Below are 23,376 nucleotides of genomic sequence, written 5' to 3' on the forward strand. Positions count from 1 at the left end.
GGCAGGAGATTCCTGGGTGTTTGGAATTAGCCTAGGTCCACTAGTGACTGGTCTGACAGCCTCTGGAAGTCTCTTGTGGCGATTTGTTCAGGGTTACATTAAGCCGGCTTTAAACATAGGTTTTTTCTCCTCTCTTGTCTTTTGTGGCAAGCGCAGGCATTTATTGGACGTCTGAAACACGGCTTGGGGACGACGGCCTCTGCGCGCGGGGTCGACCTGTTGTCGTTTAGCTGGCCTGAATGGAGGCAGGAAGTCCTTGTGATTGTGACTCATGCTTTTCATTTAATTGAATAACTCGGACCTGGAGGTTTTACCTCCCTGGTACAAAGGGCATCTTGTTGAAGCCCCCGTGTTATGACCCAAGCTGTCACGGAGCAGAATTAATTGCAGCTTTGACATACGGATTCTCTCTCTCCTCCCCCCCCATCCCGTTCCCCCCCCCTCTCCATTGGGACGAAACACCTCCTGTAAAGTTGTTCCTTTTGGGGTGGGTGTTGTGTCATCCATCGCTGGGCTGATAAAGGGCGAGCTCGGGAGAGGATAAGGACACTGCATTTTAATGACCTTTCTCTCTTTGGACAGAAGGAAGGAAAAAAACAAGGCTTTGGAGAAGTGAACCTTACACACACACACACACACACACACACACACACACAAAAGGAAAGCAGTGGGCACGCTTACTAAAACAAACAGCAGCCCTTGGAAGCTGGCTTGTTTTTGGTTTTTTTTCTATTTTCCCCTGCAGCCTTTCCAAGTATATTGTGAGCAGATCTTTAGGGAGGTTTGCATGAAACGAGAGCGGAGTATTTTCAAATTATTTTGACAGCTTTTTCCATCTCTCGGCTGGGAAGCAGCTGTCGTCAGCCAGCCCCCGTTTTCTCCTCCTCCTCCTCCTCCTCCTCCTCCTCCAAGCTGGAGGGGGCTTCGGCCGGGGAAAGTTATTGACCTGGCCAAGCTGAGAATTCTGGGATTTTGAGCCATTCCTCCTTCTTTTAAAAAACAAACCGGGATGAGCTTGGTAAAATGCAAACTTGGTGTTCTGCTTTCAGTAGCCTGCCTTTTTAAAAAAAATAAAAAATGCTTGAGGCCTGAACTTTATGAGATGCTACAGATTGGATAGATGCTCTGTTCTGGTGAGTAAGCCCTGACTTTCCCTGGATAATTTAATCCCTGCTTCCTGCTTTTCTCAAGTTGATTCACGACCAAGAGGCGGGCAAGAAACAAGAGCCTCTGTGTTGTGGCCACCGTGATTATGTTTCAAGGTTTTCAACAAAAAAACAACCCACCCTTTGAGGATTTTATGACCAGGAGATAAACTTAGTTGAACTCCCATCACTGGAGGTTTTAAGGGACAGACAGGTCCATTGTTAGACCAGCTTAGAATGAGACGCCTGGCTTGAGCAGGGGGTTGGACTAGAAGACCTTTGAGGTCCCTTCCAGCCCAGTGATTCTGGGTTCTAGATTAGACCTAGAGAAACTGTTGTTTTATCTTTTCTCCTTCCTCCTCTGCTTGATATGGAGAGGGTGAAGAGCAGGGGGTCTTCAAACTTGGCCCTTGGATGACTTGTGGACTTCAACTCCCAGAATTCCTCAGCCAGGCACACGTTCAGTGGTTTGGCCCAGACCTGCAAAATTGTATAAAATACTCCCCTTTCGCCTGGCTGGCTTTATTGACCAGGCTTTTCAGGAGCAACAAAGCTGGCTGGATTTTTTTTCCCCTTTTGCCATTTTTCTATGAAAATATTTTTTTACTTGTCTCCAAAAAAGCCGGTCGGTCAGCAGGCGCATATAAGCCTGCTGGGATGGGAGGGAGAGGAAAAAAAAACTTCTTAAACTCTGTAGTTGCTTTTAATTCCTTCCCAGGTATTTTGCTATGCTATTAGCGGTTTCTAAGCCCGAAATGCATTGCTTTCCTACTCTTTCTCTCTCTCTCTCTCTCTCTCTGGGCATAAGAGAGTATTTTTAACTTCTGAAGGAGCCCGCAGCTAGTGATAGAAGTAGCCTGAGAATGTTTGCTTTGTAAATCAAATTTCTCTGAATAGGCACATCTGACAGAAAGTAGAATCTCCCCCTCCCCACCTCCAGCTTATTTCAAAGCCATTTTGTGTGGCTGCGGGCCAGTTCCTGGTGGGCAGGCTTTTTATATGTGTGTGTGTGTGTATGTATGTGTACACACATATACACATAGAGAGATAGAGATAGATAGATAGATAGATAGAGAGAGAGAGAGAGAGAGAGAGAGAGAGAGAGAGAGAGAGATGCACACACATACATATATATATATACATAGAGAGATAGAGAGAGAGAGATAGATATAGATATGCACACACATACATATATATACATATATATATACATAGATAGATAGATAGATAGATAGACATAGATAGATAGATAGATAGATAGATAGACATAGCTAGCTAGCTAGCTAGCTAGCTAGCTAGATAGATAGATAGATAGATAGATAGATAGATAGATAGATAGATAGATAGATATGCACACATACATATATATATACATATATATATATACATAGATAGATAGATAGATAGATAGATAGATAGATAGATATGCACACATACATATATATATACATATATATATACATACATACATAGATAGATAGATAGATAGATAGATAGATAGATAGATAGATATGCACACATACATATATATATACATATATATATACATAGATAGATAGATAGATAGATAGATAGATAGATAGATAGATAGATAGATAGATAGATAGATAGATAGATAGATAGATAGATAGATATGCACGCACATACATACATGCATGTGGGTTTTAGCTCAGCATCAAGGGGGGGAGAGAGAGGCCATAGGGCTTGAAATATCTCAGGCCCCAGGCTTGCCTCCCCCATCCTAGCTTTGTGCAAATCCCATTTTCCCCCTTGATTTTATCCCCATGGAAGATTGCAAACAGAGAATATTTATTTTTCTGCAGGACAGAAAAACATTCTCGAAAGATGGATGGCGTGCAATCTATCAATTGCACTCTGATCAGTTTTTTTCGGATTCTGATCGAGGTCTAATCCAGAACATAGAGCCCTAGGGCTAGGAGGGGACCTCAGAGGTCTTCTAGTCCAACCCTTTGCTCGTTCCATCCTGGTTAAATGCTTGTCCTGTCTTATCCCTTAAAACCTCCAGAGAGGATGGAGTTAATCTCTTCGATGTCCTTGTTAGGTTTGGATTCCTGTCCCTGCAGTTGGGGGACATTTGCCCTTTCCCCCCTGTTTCATCCCCTCCCCAGCTTTGGCGTGTCTTCCCTTCCCCATATTCCAGGGAGAACCAAGGTCAGAGCTTGTGGGAGGGGGGGGAAACCGTGGGAGCTGCTGAGGATCATTAAGAGGAGCTGGAAAGACGTGGCCTATTGTGATGGTTGTTTTGGGGGTGTAGGGTGGCTGGCCCCTCCACCCAGGGCGGAGGCAAAGTCGGCTGTGCATTAGGGGTTTTGCAGAGCTTTCCTTGCAGCCTCCCCCCCCCCCAGTTCCCCATAAATAGCCGGCCTCTCAGCTGGTGAGTATAATCTGGCCTTACATAATCCACCCCTTCGCTGGCCAAAAGAACAGCTCTCGCCTGCCTGCCACGGCTGCTTCACGTGGCCTGCAGCGGCTCCCACCATCCCCGCTCCAGCCTAACCGAGGGGGGGGGCTGCATTGGCCGGGCGAGCTGGAGTTAAGAGACCATCCCCCCCCTCCTTGCCCCAGAATTTCTTCCACCGAAGACAGGAGGGGGCTGCAAGAAACCCCTGGCCCTTGGGGTCTTCTCTGCGTGGAGCCCAGGTTGCGGCTGAGGTTTCTCGCCCTCTTATTTACCTAGTTCCTGGGCTCGTGCAGAGTTCCCCCCACCCCGCACCCTGGGCATGCTGGGCAAGCATCTCTTTTTACTGTAGCTGCTGAGGCTGAAAGATGGTTCTCCCTCCCTCTCTCTTTTTCTCTTTCTTTCTTCCTCTCTCCCCCTCCCTCCCTCTCTCTCCTCCTCCTCCCTCCTTCCCTCTTTCTTTTTCTCTTTCTTTCTCTCTCCCTCTCTCCTCCTCCCTCCTTCCCTCTCTTTTTCTCTTTCTTTCTCTCTCCCTCTCTCCTCCTCCCTCCCTCTCTCCTCCTCCCTCCTTCCCTCTCTTTTTCTTTCTTTCTCTCTCCCTCTCCCTCTTTTTCTTTCTCTTTTTTCTTTCTTTCTCTCTCCCTCTCTCTCCCTCCCTCCCTCTCTCTCCCCCTCCCTCCTTCCCTCTCTCTTTTTCTTTTTCTTTCTCTCTTCCTCTCTCTCCCTCCCTCTCTCTCTCTCCCTCCCCCCCCCCCCCCCCCCCCCCCCCCCCCCCCTTCCAGCCTTTCATAACTTGCGTGCTCTTGCTCAGCCACCCAGTTCCTGATGCACCCGAAGCCGAAATTTTCCATTAGGCTGGGAAGCGGCTGCCAGCCAACATAAACAAGCCGGCTTTCTTTTCTTCTCTCCAGTTGCAGCCCGCCCCGTTCCTGCCAGCCAGCCAGCCAGCGCTTCCCCTCGGTGGATGTTACAGTAGGGGGGGCAGGGGGGGCTGGCTCTGCAGGCTATCCAGAGTCTTCCCTTGATGCCCTGGCCTCTCTCTTTTTTTTTTTTTACTTCCTCTTCCAATTTTGGGCCTGGCAGAAAGTTCCCCCCCCCAAGCAGTGCCCTCTCCCCATTGTCTGTTGCCCCAAAATGCAAGGAAGGTGCAGCGTACTGGCCCGGGCCTGGATATTTTGGGGTGGGTGGGAACTGGCATCCTAGGAGAGCCGAGGTGGGTCCTGCCAACTTGTGTGCCTTCGTCCTATTTTAAACCCCTCAAAATCCTCCCTCCCCCCTCTCTCCCTCTCTTTTTCTTTCTCTTTTTTCTCTCCCTCTCTTTTTCTCTCTCTCTTTCTTTCCTTCTCTCTCTTTCTCTTTTTCTTTCTCTTTGTTTCTGTTGGTCTAAACTGCAGGCAGTCTGTGACTTACAACCACGACTGAGCCCCCAATTTCTGTTGCTGAGTGAGGCACTTGTTAACTGAATCACTGCCATTTGTTGAGTTAGTAACCCGCTTGTTAAGTGGATCAGGCTTCTCCGTTGACTTCGCTTGTCCGAAGGTTGCAAAAGTCGGCGATGGCCGTAGCATTTGGGGCTTCAGCTGGGGTCCAGATTCGGCCCATAGCTCCAGAGCTTTCTCGATCTCTCGGCTCTTCAGCCACTTCTATGAAAATCCTGCCGATCCGGAAACACGTGGGCTTGTACAGTATGTCCCTGAGCTGGCCCCTCTTCCGTTGTGTATGTGGCCTGCAAATAGACAATTCAGCGTTTAGCGGGCAGGAAANGCATTTGGGGCTTCAGCTGGGGTCCAGATTCGGCCCATAGCTCCAGAGCTTTCTCGATCTCTCGGCTCTTCAGCCACTTCTATGAAAATCCTGCCGATCCGGAAACACGTGGGCTTGTACAGTATGTCCCTGAGCTGGCCCCTCTTCCGTTGTGTATGTGGCCTGCAAATAGACAATTCAGCGTTTAGCGGGCAGGAAATAGGAGTCCTTCGTTTGCAGTAAAGATCTGCTTTTAAATTGGCTTGTGGTTCCCTCTGCCTTCCCCCTGTCAAGTTGAGAACGTGGATTGCTTAGAGAGGACTACGTTTCCCAGGGTCCTTTGCGGCAGTTAGTCTTGAAGAGGAGCAGAATCTCAGCCTTAGCCAACATTTTACATACATACATACATACATACATACATACATACAGACAGACAGACAGACAGACAGACAGACAGACAGACAGACAGACAGACAGACAGACAGACAGACAGACAGACAGACAGACAGACAGACAAACAGACGAGAGATATACCAGATAGATAGATAGATAGACAGACAGACAGACAGACAGACAGACAGACAGACAGACAGACAGATGATAGATAGATAGACAGACGATAGATAGATAGATAGATAGACAGACAGACAGACAGACAGACAGACAGACAGACAGATGATAGATAGACAGACGATAGATAGATAGATAGATAGATAGATAGATAGATACATAGATAGATAGATAGATAGATAGATAGATAGATAGATAGATAGATGATAGATAGAAAGAAGATAGATAGATAGACAGACGATAGATAGATAGATAGATAGATAGATAGATAGATAGATAGATAGATAGATAGATAGATATAGATATAGAGAGACAGACGATAATAGATAGACAGACAGACGATAGATAGATAGATAGATAGATAGATAGATAGATAGATAGAGATGATATATATAGAGAGAGACGATAATAGATAGATAGATAGATAGATAGATAGATAGATAGATAGATAGATAGATGATAGATATCAATATAAAGAGATAGATAGATGATAGAGAGAGAGAGACAGACAATGATAGATAGATAGATAGATAGATAGATAGATAGATAGATAGATAGATAGATAGATAGATAGATAGATAGATAGATAGATAGATAGAGGCAGACAGACAGACAGACAGACAGATAGCTCTCCATTTCCCTGGCTCCCAAAGGTTGGGGGACTCTGAAGACGGAGTCCCATGGTCCAAACCTGCCCACCCCAAGAAGCCCACCTTTTCCTTGCCATAATGCCCATTCCTCAAGCTACAAAACCAGGATCCGGCTTTCCCGCGCCAACATCCTTTTTCCCCGTAAGCCGCAAAAGAGCCCAGGTATTTGTGCTGGCTGGCTCTGCTTCCTAGTTAACTGGGGAGGGTTGAGACCTCTTCAGTGTTTGCTTTCCTTTTGCAGGTTTCTTGTGTGTTGGAAGCAAAATGTGATTGCCAGCACGAGGGAGCCATTAAGAGATTGCCTCTGATCCTGACTCCGAGCCAGCCAGCTACTGCTAGCGCAAATTTAAGGGGGGGTGGGAGATACTGCAGTAGAAAGGGGTGTCTGGCTTTCTCCCTGCATTGTGTATTTCCTTCCGGGCCTTGTGCAAGGTCGGTGTCGCCCCCAGTGCATCCCTTGTGCTCGAAGTAGCTTGCCAGCCCCCCCAGCAACGAGAATTGTTGTCCTTCCTGGTTTTGCTTTAGAGGGATGGTTCCCGATCCTCTTCCTTCCTTCCTTCCCATTTTTTCCCATCTTCTGGTTAATGGAAAAGTCCCCTCTCCTCTTCTTTTTTTCTTTTTAACTTTTTTTTTGTTAATAGCCAGCCTTTATTCGGTGAGATGAAAAAGATTGGAATTGTTCGAGCCTTCAGCATTTGTAATTTTGTTTCCTGGACTCCAAAGGTGGTGGTGGTGGTCTTTTTCTCCTTCTTTTTCTCCTCCTCCTCCTTCTTCTCCTTCTCCTTCTCTTCTCCTCTCCTCCTCTTCTTCTGCTTCTCCTTCTTCTCTTTCTCTTTCTCCTCCTCTTCTCCTTCTTTCTCCTCCTTCTCTTTCTCCCTCTCCTCCTCCTCTTTCTCTTTTTCCTCTTCTTCTCCTGCTCCTGCTCCTTCTTCTCCTTTCCTCCTCCTCCTCCTCCTCCTCCTCCTCCTCNTCTTCTTCTTCTTCTTCTTCTTCTTCTTCTTCTTCTTCTTCTTCTTCTTCTTCTTCTTCTTCTTCTTCTTCTTCTTCTTCTTCTTCTTCTTCTTCTTCTTCTTCTTCTTCTTCTTCTTCTTCTTCCCCTTCTCCTCCTCCCCTCCCTCCTCTTCCTCCTCCCTTCTTCTCCTTCCTCCTCTTTCCCTTTCCCCTATCTCTTCTCCTCCCCCTCCTCCATTAAGGGCCAAGTTAATCTTTCCTTTTTGATGCAAGCTTCTTCTTTTTTCCACGCCCCAAGCCAAAGAGCAGGATATTTATACGCTCTCCTGTTATTCCTGTCATTGGCAACGGACTTTATTTTTAATGTCCCAGGCTAACAAAACAAACTTGCCGGGCTAAATTATGGTCAGTGAGGCCTTGCAAGCTTCCTGCGGGGGAAACCTCCTCCTTCCTTGCTTTTTTTTGGGGGGGGGAGGGTGATCCTTCGTTTACTCTTCGCCAAGCCCCAAGGCAATCGGGAGATCCAGGCAGTGCAAATGGGCATGCACAGATTTGTTGCAAGCTTAAACTCTCCTACAAGCATCTGAAGTACTGACGGCCAAGGGGAATTAACGGGAGAGAAGAGTGGAAGGAACTCAAAAGTGGGCTGGAGTTAGATCCCTTGTGGGCATGCAGGGACTCATGACTGCTGACGCCTTTGACGCCTCCCTCCCTCGGGCTCAGCCTGGCCATCCCCTACACCAGGGCTTTTCAATCTGCGGTACGGGTACCACCTGTGGTACATTGGCACCTGGCAGGTGGTACGCGACCATCCTAGAAAAGTGGTAGCGGGGGAGGGGAACGGGCTGAACCGGTGGCAGCACCGCACAAGCCTGAGCGAGAGACGGCTGGAGCTGCAGGGCTGTCAGGGCTCAGCGGAAGCGCCAGGATCAGTGCCGCTTTCCAGCTGATTGGCGCTTCTTCGGGACTGTCAGGGCTCAGCGGAAGCCCCAGGATCAGCGCCAGGCTCCAGCTGGAGCTCGGCGCTGATCCTGGCGCTTCCGCTGAGCCCAGAAGAAGCGCTGATCAGCCTCTCCAGGGTCTTGTGATTTCCATTCAGATGCTTGGCAACCGCTTCATATTTATGACGGTCACAGTGTCTCAGGGTCATGTGAAGTGACCAACACCTGCTGCAACCACCCAGCAGACGGGGGGGGGGAATAAAAACCAAACACCCCCCACTCCATCCCCACTGCCAATCCTCAACAGAAATGCTCACAACAGTGAAAACCTCGGACAGGAGGAAGAGTGCCGCCGGGTAGGCAGGTGTCTTGCTCGGCTGTGGCTTGGGGGGGCACTTTTTTCAGTGCCATTGTAACTTTGAACAGTCACTAAGCGAACTGTTGTAAGTCGAGGACTACCTGTACTTTATCACTTTTTTCTTTCTTTCTTTCTTTTTTTTTGGTCATCAAGTTTTTGACCCCTTGCTAGGCGACTGGTGGTCCTCGGATGTTGCCATATCCTAAAAGTAGTACAATGGGTGAAAAGGTTGAAAAGCCCTGCCCTACACTCCTGCCCATCCTATCCTGTCCACCAGCCCAAGGCGTTTGGGGAAGACCGTGCCGGATGCCTTTGCCCTAGAGGTGACACCAAGCCCCCCCCCCCCCCCTACGCCGGTGTCCTCTTCATTTCCAGCATATAACAATGTCTGTCCTTGGAAAGAACCATCAGTGGTTTCACAGGCTTGGTTTGCAATTGCTCCTTCCTACAGTTGGTCTCCAAGATCAGAAACACCCACAAATAAAGCCACTCGGCGTGTATTCATTAGCTTCTCTTGCAGGGCACCGTCCCGATCAAGGACATAATAAGTTTGTGGGCTTCATTAGCGACCAGCTTCGGCCGTTTGCTCCTGACATGTGATTAAGGACTTTTATTGATCTGGCAGTCCAAAAGGGTTGCTATTATCCGCTGCCATTTGATGTGTCAGATATTTCCTGCCCTGCTTCAGAAGCGAAAGAATTCTTGGGTTTCAAGGCTTTTCAAGTTTATTTTATAATTTTTTTAAATAAAAAAAAACACCACCAAACGGGAAAGAAACAACACCGAGATCAAAAAGAAGGACCCCCGTGTTAACGCTCTCTCCTCTGCCTCTTTGGATTTCTGCGCTGTTTAGAGAGGACTTGGAGGAGAAATCTGATCTGCTTCCCCTTTCATCTGCAAGGCTTTTAACTAGAGCGTGCAGGCTAATTCTTCAGAGCAGGAATGAAAAAAAACCAACTTGCCGGCAGTCGAAGGATTGGAAGAAACAAGTCGTGTTTACAGCTCTCTTTGCCGTGCTAACTGCCAAATTGAAAAGCTTCCTCGGGAAATCTGGAAAGGCTCAATTCTAGGTAAAACTTTCCTAAACGGGAAGAGATGAGACAACTGTGTGTGTGTGTGTGTGTGTGTGTGTGTGTGTGTAGGTCCAGCCTCCCCACCAGAAGCTCAAGATGGCACGTAGAGAGCATTTCCTACATCCATGTCAGCGATAGCCGGCGGACGACATAACCAGCTACAGTATAAACATCTGGAAAAAGGCGCAGAATTGCAGTGGGCAAAAGAAAAAAAAATCTATTGCGTGTTGTGCTTTTAGAGGATTGCTGTATCCTAAAGATGGGGTTTTTTTTTCCAGCTTTCCCCATGGCAAAAAGCAAGACGAGGGTAAATGCCGTTAAAAATTGCACTTTGTCCTCCCAGTTCATTTCTCTCTTCCAAACAACGCTCTTTATTTTGTAGTTTCTGGAGTATATGTGTGTGTGTTGAAAAATGTCCAAGCTGAATTGTGCTGCTGGGGGATGTATGGCTTCTGAGGGATCCGCGGTGCTCTCCGAGCTTGGTTGTTTTCTTGCAGACCTTTCATGACCCAACTAGGTAACATCATCAGTGCCAATAGGGAGTTGAGTTTGCTCTCAACTTATAGGAGACGTTACTTCTTTTTGGTGTCTGCTGTTTAAAATTTTTTCATGGTGCTGAGAATTTTGGGGTCTTCTCAAGCTGCACATTGGGGTGCTATCCTCTTACCCTTGTTATTGATTACTATTTTATTTCCTCTTATCCCAAGAGAGTGGTCAAAAGAACAGGGTACTGCTTTTTTTGATAGCAGAAAGTCATTTTAAAATGGAGGTGTGCAGAAGATCCCTAAAAATATTCCCTTAGCACGAGTGAGGTTGTTTTTTTTGTTTTGTTTTGTTTTTTTAGCAGATTGTTGGCTGACCCTTCCATTATTTTCCTAAGTCATCTTACTTTGGTACAAAGGCATGTTTTTGGCACAACTCTCAGAAGCAAATAGGCACGAAGCAGAGAGTAAATACATTGTAGATCTTGGAGCGGAAATCAGCCCGTTTCTGCTGAATGGGCATAAACCTTTAGCGTTGGCAAAATTAAATAGTTTTTACAGGTGGTGCAAGGTGACTTAACCCCAGGTCAGGAGAGAAGTGTGGAATTGAAATTAAAGATGACAGGCAGCGCCTTAAAAATAAATATCCACCAACCGACGAGCGTGTAGATTTTTGGACCCCACCACTAAATAGCTCAGCATCTTCTGGAACTCAAGAGGTGGAGTCCGTCCACCCCGTGTCGTCCAAATGGACTTGCCAGTTGTGATGCTGCTGTTTCCCCGTGACAGTTTTGGGGGGAAAAGGTGGAATCTCTCCTGCAGTAAAATTTCACAAAAACGTAAAGAGGAGCTGTGCTGGGAACGGAGAAACGCAGGAAAGTGTGTAGACGAATCCTTGATCCCCTCCACAATGTGGCACAGAAAAGACAGCCCAGGGGGATTTCCCCAGGGCATCTGCCTTCCTTCAGATGACAATTGTGTTGTGAAGGTTTTCCATTTTGTTCCTCTAGTGGGAAAGAGCAGTTCCAGCCTGCCAGCCAGTGCTTTGTACCTGCTGATCAGTTGAGTTTCATCCCGTTAATAATTACCTGCAGCGTCACCCTCTCAATGGCTGACTCTTTGTTCTTAGCCGGAGATGCCTGTGGCATGCTGGCTACACAGACAAATGATTGTTTGTAGGCAGCCACAGACTTGTCTTCAGACAACCATTGTGTGTTAACTAAAGCCCTTCAGTTAGGCAACAGAGCTTCACGAGAAGTTTATTTGGTGTCACCTCTTTCAGCTCTCCTTGACCCACCTCATCCCTCCTTGACAATGCAATCTCAGCTTCTCCCCCCCCCCCAAAAAAAGTTGATCTTCCGTTGAGTGACCCAAATCTTGTGTTCTAATATCTGAGGGGCTGCCACAAAGAAGAGGGAGTCAAGCTATTTTCCAAAGCACCGGAAGGTAGGACAAGAAGCAACGGATGGAAACTCACCAAGGAGAGAAGCAACCTGGAACTAAGGAGAAACTTCCTGATAGTGAGGACAATTAACCAGTGGAACCACCAGCCTCGAGAAACGGTGGATGCTCCAACACTGGAAGTTTTTAAGAAGAGACTGGACAGCCACTTGTCTGAAATGGGATAGGGTTTCCTGCCTGAGTAGGGGGTTGGACTAGATGACCTCCAAGGTCGCTTCCAACTATTATTATTATTATTATTATTATTATTATTATTATTATTATTATTATCATCATCATCATCATCATTATCATTATCATCATCATCATCATTATCATCATCATCATTATCATTATCATCATCATCATCATCATCACTTGGATGAGAAGCGAAACGCCTTCAAAGAAAAACAAGACAGTCCAGTTGCCTCGTGAGAAAGCATCTTTGGGATGAAATGGTATAGGGTTTCCAGCTTGAACAGGGGGTTGGACTAGAAGACCTCCCAGGTCCCGCCCAGCTGTGTTATTCTCTTCTGTTCTTCTCACGTCATCCTTGATGGAATGCATCCCCGGTTCCACAGTTGGCAAAGGTGTGAAACCAGAAGAAGCCAGACATAAACCTGGTTGAGGAACAGCATCTCTGGAGGTGCAACGCCCTCCATCTGTAGGCTGTCTTCGATCAGAAAAGGTCTTTTGAGGTTCAGCCTTGTTGGAGAAGTTCTCGTTTACACCCAACTTGCAAGACTTCAAAGGAAGATAAGATGAGGCCGTCTCCAGATAAGGCCAAAACGGGAACATTAGGAGTCGGTCCCAGCTGAAGAAACCCAAGAAGGATGATGATTTGAGTTAAAAAAAAAAAGCTTGTTTTGTCTGCACAAATGTGTTAGGAAGCCTGCTTTATCATTGTTTCCCAGAGGAGCTAATTCTCCTGGCTCCTTAGTTTTGTTTGCGGCTGTCCTCTCGTCGTTAGGTTCTGCTTGGAGGCTGGATGTGGTGTTTCTGCTCATCACACATACACACACACACACACACACATTGTCAAATAGGGAATAAGCAGCAAGCCCAGCCTGATGGTCTCTCTCTCCTTTGTTGCAACACACAAAAAAATTCTCTTTCTTTTCTAGTTGGCTGTCTTCTCATCTCTCCCCTATTATGGCAAATTGTTATAAAATTGGAGTCTGTCTGCCCTTCCACCTCCTGCCTGCCCGAGCATCTCACGTGACCTCATCTATGGGCTCTTCTCCGGAAAGGCTGGGATGGAGGGTAGCTATGGCAACGGGGACCACAATTTAGTTACCAGTATTAAAAAAAAAGAAAGAAAATAAGTCGGAATATATCTCATCTTCGGTTTTATTTACTTCGCCTTCCCCCCCTCGCGGCCCCTGCTGCGCTGTTGGACGTTATCCTGGGATTGAAATGCTCAACTTGAGGAGGCCAGCCCCGTGCGTGTAGTAACCCCTTAGTATCTAAAAAAGGGAGGCTGGATCTGCATTTAGAAAGCGCTTATCTCTTCGTGTTGAAGAAGACCTTGGAAGCAGTCGGTCCTGAAATAGACCTTGAGAATGCTCCAACACTGGAAGTTTTCAAGAAGAGACTGGACAGCCATTTGTCCGAAATGGTATAGGGTTTCCTGCCTGAGCAGGGGGTTGGACTAGATGACCTCCAAGGTCCCTTCCAACTTTATCATCATTATTATTATTATCTTCTAGTGTCTTGCCCTGGGGTGGTCTTAGAGGGTCTTTGGTTGGGCTGTTTACTGTTGCCTCGTTTGGCAGTTCCTTGACCGGGATCTTGCTTTATTTGATTGTCGGTCTGATGTTAAATCTTGGGGTTAATCTCTGCTCATCGGGGTGCTGATGATTGTTGGCGAGGGAGGCACTTGGGTCTGTCTTATTCCTCTTTTTGGCTTTTTAACCTTGAGCTGCAAAATGTCTTGGCAGAAGGCGTTCCTCTGTTTCCTACCTTTTTAGGGGATAACCTGCCCAGCAACTCCTACTCCATCTGAGGGAGGTAGGAAGAAATCTTCCGCAGAGGTTTAATGGGGATGGGTGGGGGGGGACCCCCTTTAGAGACCCCCCCCCTTTACAACAGAAGAATGGCCCTTGGTGGCTTTAAGTGGCCTTAACCGCTTAGCTTAAACCAGCTAGCATCAGATGGGAGATTACCTGGAAGAGCTAAAACGGGGGGGGGGGGGGGGGTGTCTTCAAACTTGGCAACTTTTAAGGCTTGTGGACTTCAACTCCCAGAATTCCTCAGCCAGTCATTAAGCAAACCCAGCTCCCCCCCCCCTTGTCTTTGCTTGTTGGAAGCTTCCTGTGAAGGACTCCGATGGCGGGTCATGTGACCCCGGGGACCCTTGCCCACTGCAGGGTCCTTTTAAGGACAGTAAAAAATCGAGGCGCTTTTAAGTGACGTATATTTGTAAGTTGCAACGGGGAGAATCTGTCCTCCCCCTTGGTGATGTGAGACTAACTCAGGCAGGATCTCCTCCTAAAGATTTACACCCTGATGTGCATCAAGGCTTGGTGAGGCTTTTTCCGCATAAGCAAGAGGAATTAAAAAAAACACCACCACCACCACCGATTTGCAACTTGGAATAAGTGTTTATTATGACAAGTGTAATCTAGTTTTAATTAGCAAGGTGCCTGGCAGTATGTTGGTTACTGCTTGGAAGCAATTTCTCTCCCTCCCCTTTCATAATGAATGTCTCTCTCTCTCTCTCTTTTTTTTTAGTAACTTACAGCTTTGCTTTAATGCCTGCTGAATTATAAAGACTCAAGATTAGCCAGGCTGGCCTCAAACGCCAACAGAAGCCTTAAATCCCGCTAAGACACAAATTACGGGGGGACCCCTCAGACCACAGATGGAGAGCTTAGGCTGCTTTTTACTCCTGTCTTGCCCCCCCCCCCCAAAAAAGGACCAAAATTTTTCTTTTAAATTAATGGGATCCAATTCACGAACCGATCACATCGGCACGGGCTCCAGAGAGACAGGCGTGAAGGCAGTTATCCGAAATAAACGTCTCGTTTTCCCCAGCTGTATTACGCTACTCGTGTTCCCCCCCCCCCAAAATAAGACTGGATTTTAATATTCATTTTTGCTCCAAAAGGGCTTATTTTGGGGAAAATACGGTACTCAATACGTCCATCTGGCTGACAATCTTAACTGGGGCTTAATTTTGGGGTGGGGGCTTCTATTACGAGCGTCCTGAAAAAAAAATCGCGCTGGGGCTTTATTTTTCCGGTTGGATCATATTTGGGGGGAAACACAGTAGATGATTCCATTGCTCCAGGAAAAAAAAATATTAAGATTGAATGAAGCTTCTCCCCCTCCCCACCCTTTCTCTGTCAGCCATTAGCTGCCCTCCGTGAAAAAAAAGAGGGAGGGGGAAAAAGCATTTTCTCTTAACAGCCTTCCCCCCCTCCCTCCCTTCCAAATGGATTTCCTTCCATCTTCTGCCATTCAATTATCACCTTGGGAAACCCACACAGATATATATAACTGATGATCCCTTCAAACAGCCTGCCAGTTCCNTAATAATAATAATAATAATAATAATAATAATAATAATAATAATAATAATAATAATAAAGTTGGAAGGGACCTTGGAGGTCATCTAGTCCAACCCCCTGCTCAGGCAGGAAACCCTATGCCATTTCAGACAAATGGCTGTCCAGTCTCTTCTTAAAAACCTCCAGTGTTGGAGCCTTCACCGCTTCTGGAGGCAGGTTGTTCCACTGGTTAATTGTTCTCACTGTCAGGAAGTTTCTCCTTAGTTCTAGGTTGCTTCTCTCCTTCATTGGTTTCCATCCGTTGCTTCTCGTCCTGCCTTCAGGGGCTTTGGAGAACAGCTTGACTCCCTCTTCTTTGGGGCAGCCCCTGAGATATTGGAAGACTGCTATCATGTCACCCCTCGTCCTTCTCTTCGTTAAACTAGACATGCCCAATTCCAGCAACCGTTCCTTATATGTTTTAGCCTCCAGTCCCCTTATCATCTTTGTTGCTCTTCTCTGTACTCTTTCTAGAGTCTCAGCATCTTTTTTACATCGTGGTGACCAAAACTGGATGCCGTATTCCAAGTGTGGCCTTAACCAAGGCCTTGTAAAGTGGTATCAACACTTCACATGATCTTGATTCTATCCCTCTGTTAATGCAGCCTTTGAGGTAGGGGAGCTCTACAAATCATTTAAATACCTTTTTCGGAAGGTGACGGACCCCTGAACTAATGAGAAAGGCTTGGCCTCTTGGTTTGAATCGCCAATCGCCAAAATCAGGAGTCTTCAGCCTGATGATGCCTGCCAGTATTTTTTTTTTTGCATGCAAGCCTCATCATCCTGAGCCGGGAAGATCCGAAGGCCTGGATTCACCGCTTGCAAATCCGTGATAACAAAGCGTACAGACTTGAGATTGGAACAAACCATGTTTATTTAGCATTGCCGTGAGACAAGAAGCCTGGATGCTCCCGTCTTTATCTTTTCAGTGTCTCTTCGGTGCTACTTAAAATCCTTTGCGTTCGTCGTTCTTTCTCTTCTCCCTTCCTGTCACAAGGCTAGTCTTTTTCTGGCTTGTGTGTAAATATAGCACAGCCTCCAGTCGTTGGGGTGGCTTATTGTCGCTAATTTTAGCGTTCGTGAACTCAACTGTCTTTGCAAAAACTCATCTTCCTGTGGTCCAAAGTTTAGGCGTGTAATGCTGCATTCTGGCATTAGGGGGCAGTCTCGCCCACAAGGCTCGCCACCCGTCTTCCCAAACGTAGCCCGGAATCCATATTTTCATCCGTGTCTCCAAAGAAAATTGCTATTTATTTACTTCTTTGTTTGTATTTTGAAAGCATCTGGAGTGAGCGTTGCTGGAGGTGGGTTTATCCTACGCCGCCCCAATTCGCTTCGGGTGAATTTAGTTATTTAGTTATTTGACAAATAACTAAATAAAAATAAAGTCGTAGCAAATTAAAGTGGCCTTTCCTAACTTGCTGGGAAGTAGGGCAGGCCCCGTCCCAGCACATCCTCAGTTAAAATCTTTCCCCAGTGCCTCTCCCGATGAAAAGAGGTAGGGTAAGGTAGGGTAAAGTAGAATAGGATATATTCCATTCTCCACCGTTCTGTCAGAACCGAGGAATGAAAAACGAAACATTTTCGAGGAAAAAAAACAAAGAAAGTCTAATTGCCTCTTGAGGGGGGGGAAATAAAAAATTAAAAAAAGCATCTTTGGGACAACCTGGATGACCGATCATCTCCATCGACGTTTGAGTTCCGTCTCCATGTGGCCCTCGACGTTTTAGAAGCAGGGCTGGCCTTGGGGGGGCCAAGGGAGATCATCTAGTTCCACAGACGGACGGAGGGCGCTTGGCTTCTGTGCCCCACTGGCTAATTTACAAAGCAGACCCTTCTGTACCCAGGGCCTCCTTTTAATCCACAATTCCTTGGGCTAATGTTTCGGCCCGCCCGACGGGTTTCACTTTTGTCCCCTGGATTAACGCACGCGTTGTCGGGCACACGCTCTGCATGTTTGATCGACGTTCCCTCGGCTTGATTCACGGGGGGTCCCCGTCTGCCCCCTTCCCAAAAGCGGGTCTTTTGTCAGCCCGGCAGGCCTTAACCACCCAGGCACCCTAATCCTCTCGGATTTTCTCTCTTCCAGCGTTTAATTCCTTAGCCAGACACCATCGCCCTTAACGGAGCACGGAGCAAGCAGTTGCGCCTGCTTGCCCTCCAGACAGAGTTTTCAAACCTGCCTTTCCTGGCTTGTCTCTGGCTTGTTCAGAGGAACCGTTTCAGAGGAACAAGTAGCCTGGCATTGGCCAGCCAGCATTTTGGGATGGGAAGACCTAAGCGAATCCAGTACGCCTGCAATCTTAGCTTTTTAGTAACGGGCCAGGCCTCTTTGCACGTCGTTCCTTCAATTTCGGTCTGGCTGTTCTTTCGAAAACCCGGTTTTTTTAATATTGGGAATTGCAGGGCTTCCAAACCAGACCGAGTAGAAAGAAAGCCGTGGCAGAAAACTTATGTGTGTGTGTTTGCTTGCTAGGGAAACAACCTAAAGTCAGCACAACTTGAGCTGGGTTTTAGGAAGACTTTGTTTTCACCATCGTGCTAAGCCCTGTTCGTCGTGACCATGATTGTGCTGTGCAGGAACTTAACGCAAAACAATCGGCGGTAGACTCTGGCTTACGAGCCACAAGGAGTGCCTTTACACAAGTCTTGTGAAACCGCAAGTACATCTCCTTACAACCGCAAATATATCTCATGGTTTAGCACGATGCAAAACCAGCTACTAACTTGTACAGATTTGGCTCTGGACCAGAATTGCTAATGGCAGTTGTGTGTGTGTGTGTGTGTGCGTGCATGTGCAATTCTTGCCGGCTGGGAGTTGAAGTCCACATACCTTCCAGTTGCTACAGTTGAGAAACACAGCTTTAGCTCACGGGTCCCCACCCTTGGCGAGTGTACGACTTGTGGACTTCAACTCCCAGAATTCCTCAGCCAGCTCCGCTGTACAACTTGTGGACTTCAACTCCCAGAATTCCTCAGAGTTTGGATCTGAGGTTTTCAGAGATGGTTAGATTGTTCAGAGGTTCACAGACAGACTCACATACACACCCTCTTGTGGGCGATTTGACGCAGTGTTCATTCCGACTTGTCCACTTTTAAGAGGTTGGTTAGGAATCTCTCCCGCCCCCAAGCTTGCTTATTATTTGAATAACTTGGTCCTTTTTCCTCCATCACGGCTTGGGAAATGATCGAGGCTTAACCATCAAACACAAGGAGGTGAAATTCACATTACACCTGCTCTGGTTTGAATCCGATTTTTTTCTGAACGTAAGCCAGATTCATTACACGGCGGGATTACTGCCGATTTCTCCCGGCGGGCGCTACGATTGCCTAAATTATCTGAACATCTCGGTATACGTGCGAAGATTACGGCTTTAGTATTGTGGGAAGAGCTTTGAGTTGGATTTTTTTTTCCCCTCCTTCCCTTTTTCTTCCTCTTTGAATTATCTACTGTATTTTAGCTTTGTTTAACGTTTTTAATTCATGTAAAGAATTAAACTCCAGGGGTGGGACGTTCTTTTGCCTCGTGATGGGGAAGGCCAGCGGTTCAGACCGGCGGGTGTGAAAATGCAACTCTGAAAAGGAGAGCAGATGGGACATCGCCTCCAAGACGTTAGCCGTTGGTTTTGCAAACATTTATTTTTCCTGTTCCCTACCAAGGGTTTTCCTTAGGTTTCTCTGCTAACCCGGCCATCCTGGTTTCTCTCTCTTCCCAGGGAGAGCTGATCACCTTCTATTACTACTGGAAGAAGACGCCAGAAGCCGCCAGCTCCCGGGCTCACCGCAGGCACCGGCGACAGGCTGTCTTCCGGAGAATTAAGACCCGGACAGCTTCCACTCCGGTGAACACCCCCTCCCGGCCTCCTTCCAGCGAATTCTGTAAGTAGGAAGCCGAAAGGCATGTTGGGGGGGACGGGAGACTGATCCCTGTTTAGATGCAAGGGGTCCCACGGAAAGTCGTGGTTTTTTTTCCCATTCTTCCCAAAAGGAGAAGGGAGATAGATAACCTGACTCAGTTTCTTTCTTTTTGTCCTCTCTCCTTCCCTCTCTCCCTCCCTCCCTCTCTCTCCTTCTGTCTCTCCCCCTCCCCCCTCTCTCCCCCTCTCTTCCTCTTCCTCCCTCTCTCTTTCTCCCTCCCTGTCCCCCTCTATTCCTCCCTCCCTCTCTCCCCTCCCTCTCTCCCTCCTTCTCTTTCTTTCTCCCTCTCTCTTTATCCCTCTCTCTTTCTCCCTCCCTCTCCCTGTCCCTCCCTCTCTCTCTTCCTCCCTCCCTCTCTCTCCCCTCCCTCCCTCTTTCCCTCCTTCTCTTTCTTTCTCCCTCTCTCTTCCTCCCTCTCTCTCTCCCTGTCCCTCCCCCTCTTCCTCTCTTTCTCCCTCTCTCTCCTCTCCCTCTTTCTCTCTCTCCCTCCTTCTCTTTCTTTCTCCCTCCCTCTCTCTCTCTCTCCCTGTCCCTCCCTCTTCTCTCTCCCTCCCTCTCTCTCTTTGTCCCTCCTTCTCCCTCCCACTTCCTTTCTCCCTCTCCCTCTCCCACTTGCCCTCTTAATTCCTCCTAGTGGATTTGAGCTCGGCCAGCGAAGATGATTTTGACAGCGAGGACAGTGAACAGGAGCTGAAGGGCTATGCGTGTCGACACTGCTTCACCACCAGTATGTATGTTTAGCTGGGCTCAATCAATCCATACTTAATCCATCAGCATAGAGCTGGAAGGGACCTTGGAGGTCATCTAGTCAGGCAGGAGACCCTATACCCTTTCAGACAGTTGGCTGTCCAGCCTCTTCTTAAAAACCTCCAGCGATGGAGCGCCCACGACTTCTGAAGTTGAGCTTTTCCATCGGTTATAATAAGGAAAATAAGTCAACCCCCTCTTCTTTCCGGCAGCCCCTCAAATACTGGAATACTGCTCTCGTGTCACCCCTGGTCCTTCTTTTCTCTAGTCTTCCCCGGGTCTCCTCAGCCTTCCCGGACAGACCAGGCAGGAAACAGATGAGCTAATTCTGCTTTATCGTCCGGCTACGTTAACAGAATCTTGCCGGGCTGAAAGTACAAATCTGCCATCTTCCCTTTTGCAGCCTGAAAATGTAGAGAGGTTCCCATTCTGAGCCTCTTCTCTCCACCCATTGTGCAGCTGCGGGCAGCGCCGTCCCTTATCTGACCGTTCCCTAAGCAGCTCCTCCTCTCCCAAGGTCATCCCCACATCCCATTATGGGTCCCCACGGCTGCACCGACCAAGGCACCCTTCCTCTTTCACCCACCCCCATCACCAGCCAGGCTGAATGTGCCTTTGCCAAAATCCATAGCCAGTACAAGACCGGATCCTTGGCATCCTGGACCTCATTTAAATAGGGATTCTGACTGGCTCCGGCTCTGTCCTTCCCCAGAGCCCTGCAAGGCAGGCCAGCACTCGTCTCCCCCTAAAACTTGTGATTTGTTCTTCTGAGGTTGATGGCGTCTTCTTTTCTCTCTCTCTTTTTTTTTTTTTCTTTCCACAGCCTCCAAGGACTGGCACCACGGGGGACGGGAGAACATCCTTCTCTGCACGGACTGTCGGATCCACTTCAAGAAGTACGGGGAGCTCCCTCCCATCGAGAAGCCGGTGGACCCACCGCCTTTTATGTTTAAGCCGGTCAAGGAGGAAGATGACGCTCTCAGCGGGAAGCATAGCATGAGGACGAGAAGGAGCCGCGGCTCGGTAAGTCGCACGTGGGTCCACTTTTGTGATAAAGTAACGGAATAACTGAGTTGGAAGGGGCCTTGGAGGTCATCTAGTCCAACCCCCTGCTCAGGAAGGAAAATGTATACCATTTCAGACAAATGGCTGTCCAGTCTCTTCTTGAAAACTTCCAGTGTTGGAGCATTCACCACTTCTGGAGGCAGGTTGTTCCACTGGTTAATTGTTGTAACTGTCAGGAAGTTTCTCCTTAGTTCTAGGTTCCTTCTCTCCTTGGTTAGAATAGAATAGAATAAGAATAATAGAATAAGAATAATAGAATAAGAAGAAATAATAGAATAGAATAGAATAGAATAGAATAGAATAGAATAGTGGAATAGAATTGTTCTCACTGTCAGGAAGTTTCTCCTTAGTTCCAGGTTGCTTCTCTCCTTGATTAGTTTCCATCCATTGCTTCTTGTCCTGCCTTCAGGCGCTTTGGAGAATAGCTTGACTCCCTCTTCTTTGGGGCAGCCCCTGAGATACGGGACACTGCTATCATGTCACCTGTAATCTTTCTTTTCATCATGTGGATTAGGAGACCTCCAATATCCCTTCCAGCTTCTCTTCTCTTCTCTTTTCTATTCTATTCTATTCTATTCTATTCTATTCTATCCCATCCCATCCCATCCCATCCCATCCCATCCCATCCTATCCTATCCTATCCGATCCTATCCTGCATTCCATTCCATTCTATTCTATTCCATTCCATTCTATTCCCTATCTACCTACCTATCGTGGAAGCAGCCTTTGATCTTGCCTTTCTCCCTTAACCAGCAGATGTCTACACTTCGCAGCGGTCGTAAAAAGCAACCCACCAGCCCAGACGGGAGGGCCTCGCCCATCAACGAGGACATCCGATCCAGCGGCCGAAACTCACCCAGCGCGGCCAGCACTTCCAGTAACGACAGCAAGGCGGATTCGGTCAAGAAATCCACCAAAGTATGTTGGGATAACGGTTGGCGGTCCTTCCTGGTAGAGGTCCGAGCAGGTTGAGGCCGAAGTCGAGCGCGGCTGATAGAGCTGGGACTCGGGGGGCCCTTCCAAACTCTTCCCGCGGAGTTCCTCCATCTTGCCAGCTTCCTAGCTGGGATTGGGTATCTTCTCGTGTCCTCCTTTGGGTCCTTCCAGACATTAATGGGGAAGCCCGTTGCAAAGGCAACCTCTCACCCCATCAGTTCTCCGTCCATCTCTCCATCCCTTGTTCCTCGCACTCCTTCGGGAAAATCCCTCGTTAGGTCGGAGTGCGAAGCCTGTAGGAGGCCAAGCGTCCAGGCAGCACCAGCCCCGTCCCTCCCTTTTAACCCCGTGGCTTTTCTTCCGTGGCAGAAGATCAAAGAAGAGGCTGTTTCTCCTCTCAAGAGCTCCAAGAGGCAGCGGGAGAAGGCGGCCTCAGACAGCGAGGAGCCCGACCGCATCAATGCCAAAAAAACCAAAACCCAGGTGAGTCCCTGGAGGAGGAGAAGCCGCCGCCAGTGCTAGACTGGGTGGGTGGGGGAGGCCTGGGCGTTCAGATCCGGCCCACGGTGGTCTTGCTGAGGGCCCCAGGGTGGTGGGTGGGTTGTGCTTCAGGCTGTTGCTTTCCAGGGGTGACCTGGTCTGATGGAAGCCCGTGAGATGCTCAGAGACCCCCGTGGCCTGGGGTGGCTCCCCTCCACCTGCAGGGCAGCCCTTTGGAGGATCCAATCTTCCGGCGTGACAGTCCCTCTTTCCCCTCCCCTCCTCCCAGGAGATCAGCCGGCCCAACTCCCCCTCGGAGGGCGAAGGGGAGAGTTCCGACAGCCGCAGCGTGAACGACGAGGGCAGCAGCGACCCCAAGGACATTGACCAGGACAACCGCAGCACCTCGCCCAGCATCTCCAGCCCCCAGGACAACGAGAGCGACTCGGACTCCTCGGCCCAACAACAGCCCTCTCTCCAGGCCCCCAACGGCCTGGCCCAGCCCCCCGGGCCCCTCCCGGCGCAGCTGCCCTCGTTGCCGGTTGGCGCAAGCATCCCCTCTTCCGCCGGCCCACACGTGTCCCCGTCAGGAGCGCAGCCCCCCAGCCAGCCGCCGCCACCTCTGCCCCCGGGCCTCCCTCATTCGCACATCCAGCAGGGGCCTTCCTTGCTCCCCCCCAGGCTGCCTTCCCCTCCTCACCCGTCTCTGCAGCCACTCGGCGGGCCCCCCGGCCAGCCCCAAGGCCTCCCCCAGCCGCCCCTCCATGGCCAGATCCAGGCCCTTCCGCACGGTCTGCAAGGCCAGCCCCTCCTGCCCCATCCGGTCCCTGGCCAGCCCTTTGCCCTCCCGCCCCAGGCCTTGCCAGCCTCCACTTCGCAGTCTCAGGTTCCCCTGCCGCCCCCGGCC

At 48.6% G+C, this 23,376-nt stretch overlaps 1 protein-coding gene across 1 annotated transcript in view; it reads left to right on the forward strand.

Moving 5' to 3' along the window:
- The window catches only part of LOC107298177 (arginine-glutamic acid dipeptide repeats protein-like), a 52,756-nt gene that overhangs the window by 23,651 nt on the left and 5,729 nt on the right, over positions 1-23,376 (forward strand). Inside the window, exons 3-8 of the mRNA XM_015827544.2 lie at positions 19,040-19,202; positions 19,876-19,968; positions 20,812-21,011; positions 21,810-21,971; positions 22,359-22,472; positions 22,759-23,355. Of these exons, the coding sequence (XP_015683030.2) occupies positions 19,040-19,202; positions 19,876-19,968; positions 20,812-21,011; positions 21,810-21,971; positions 22,359-22,472; positions 22,759-23,355 (1,329 nt within the window). The remainder of the gene's footprint in view (positions 1-19,039; positions 19,203-19,875; positions 19,969-20,811; positions 21,012-21,809; positions 21,972-22,358; positions 22,473-22,758; positions 23,356-23,376) is intronic.

This window comes from Protobothrops mucrosquamatus, unplaced genomic scaffold (genome assembly GCF_001527695.2).
Source record: "Protobothrops mucrosquamatus isolate PMUCROS unplaced genomic scaffold, P.Mucros_1.0 scaffold3779, whole genome shotgun sequence".
In the NCBI taxonomy this organism is placed as follows: domain Eukaryota; kingdom Metazoa; phylum Chordata; class Lepidosauria; order Squamata; family Viperidae; genus Protobothrops; species Protobothrops mucrosquamatus.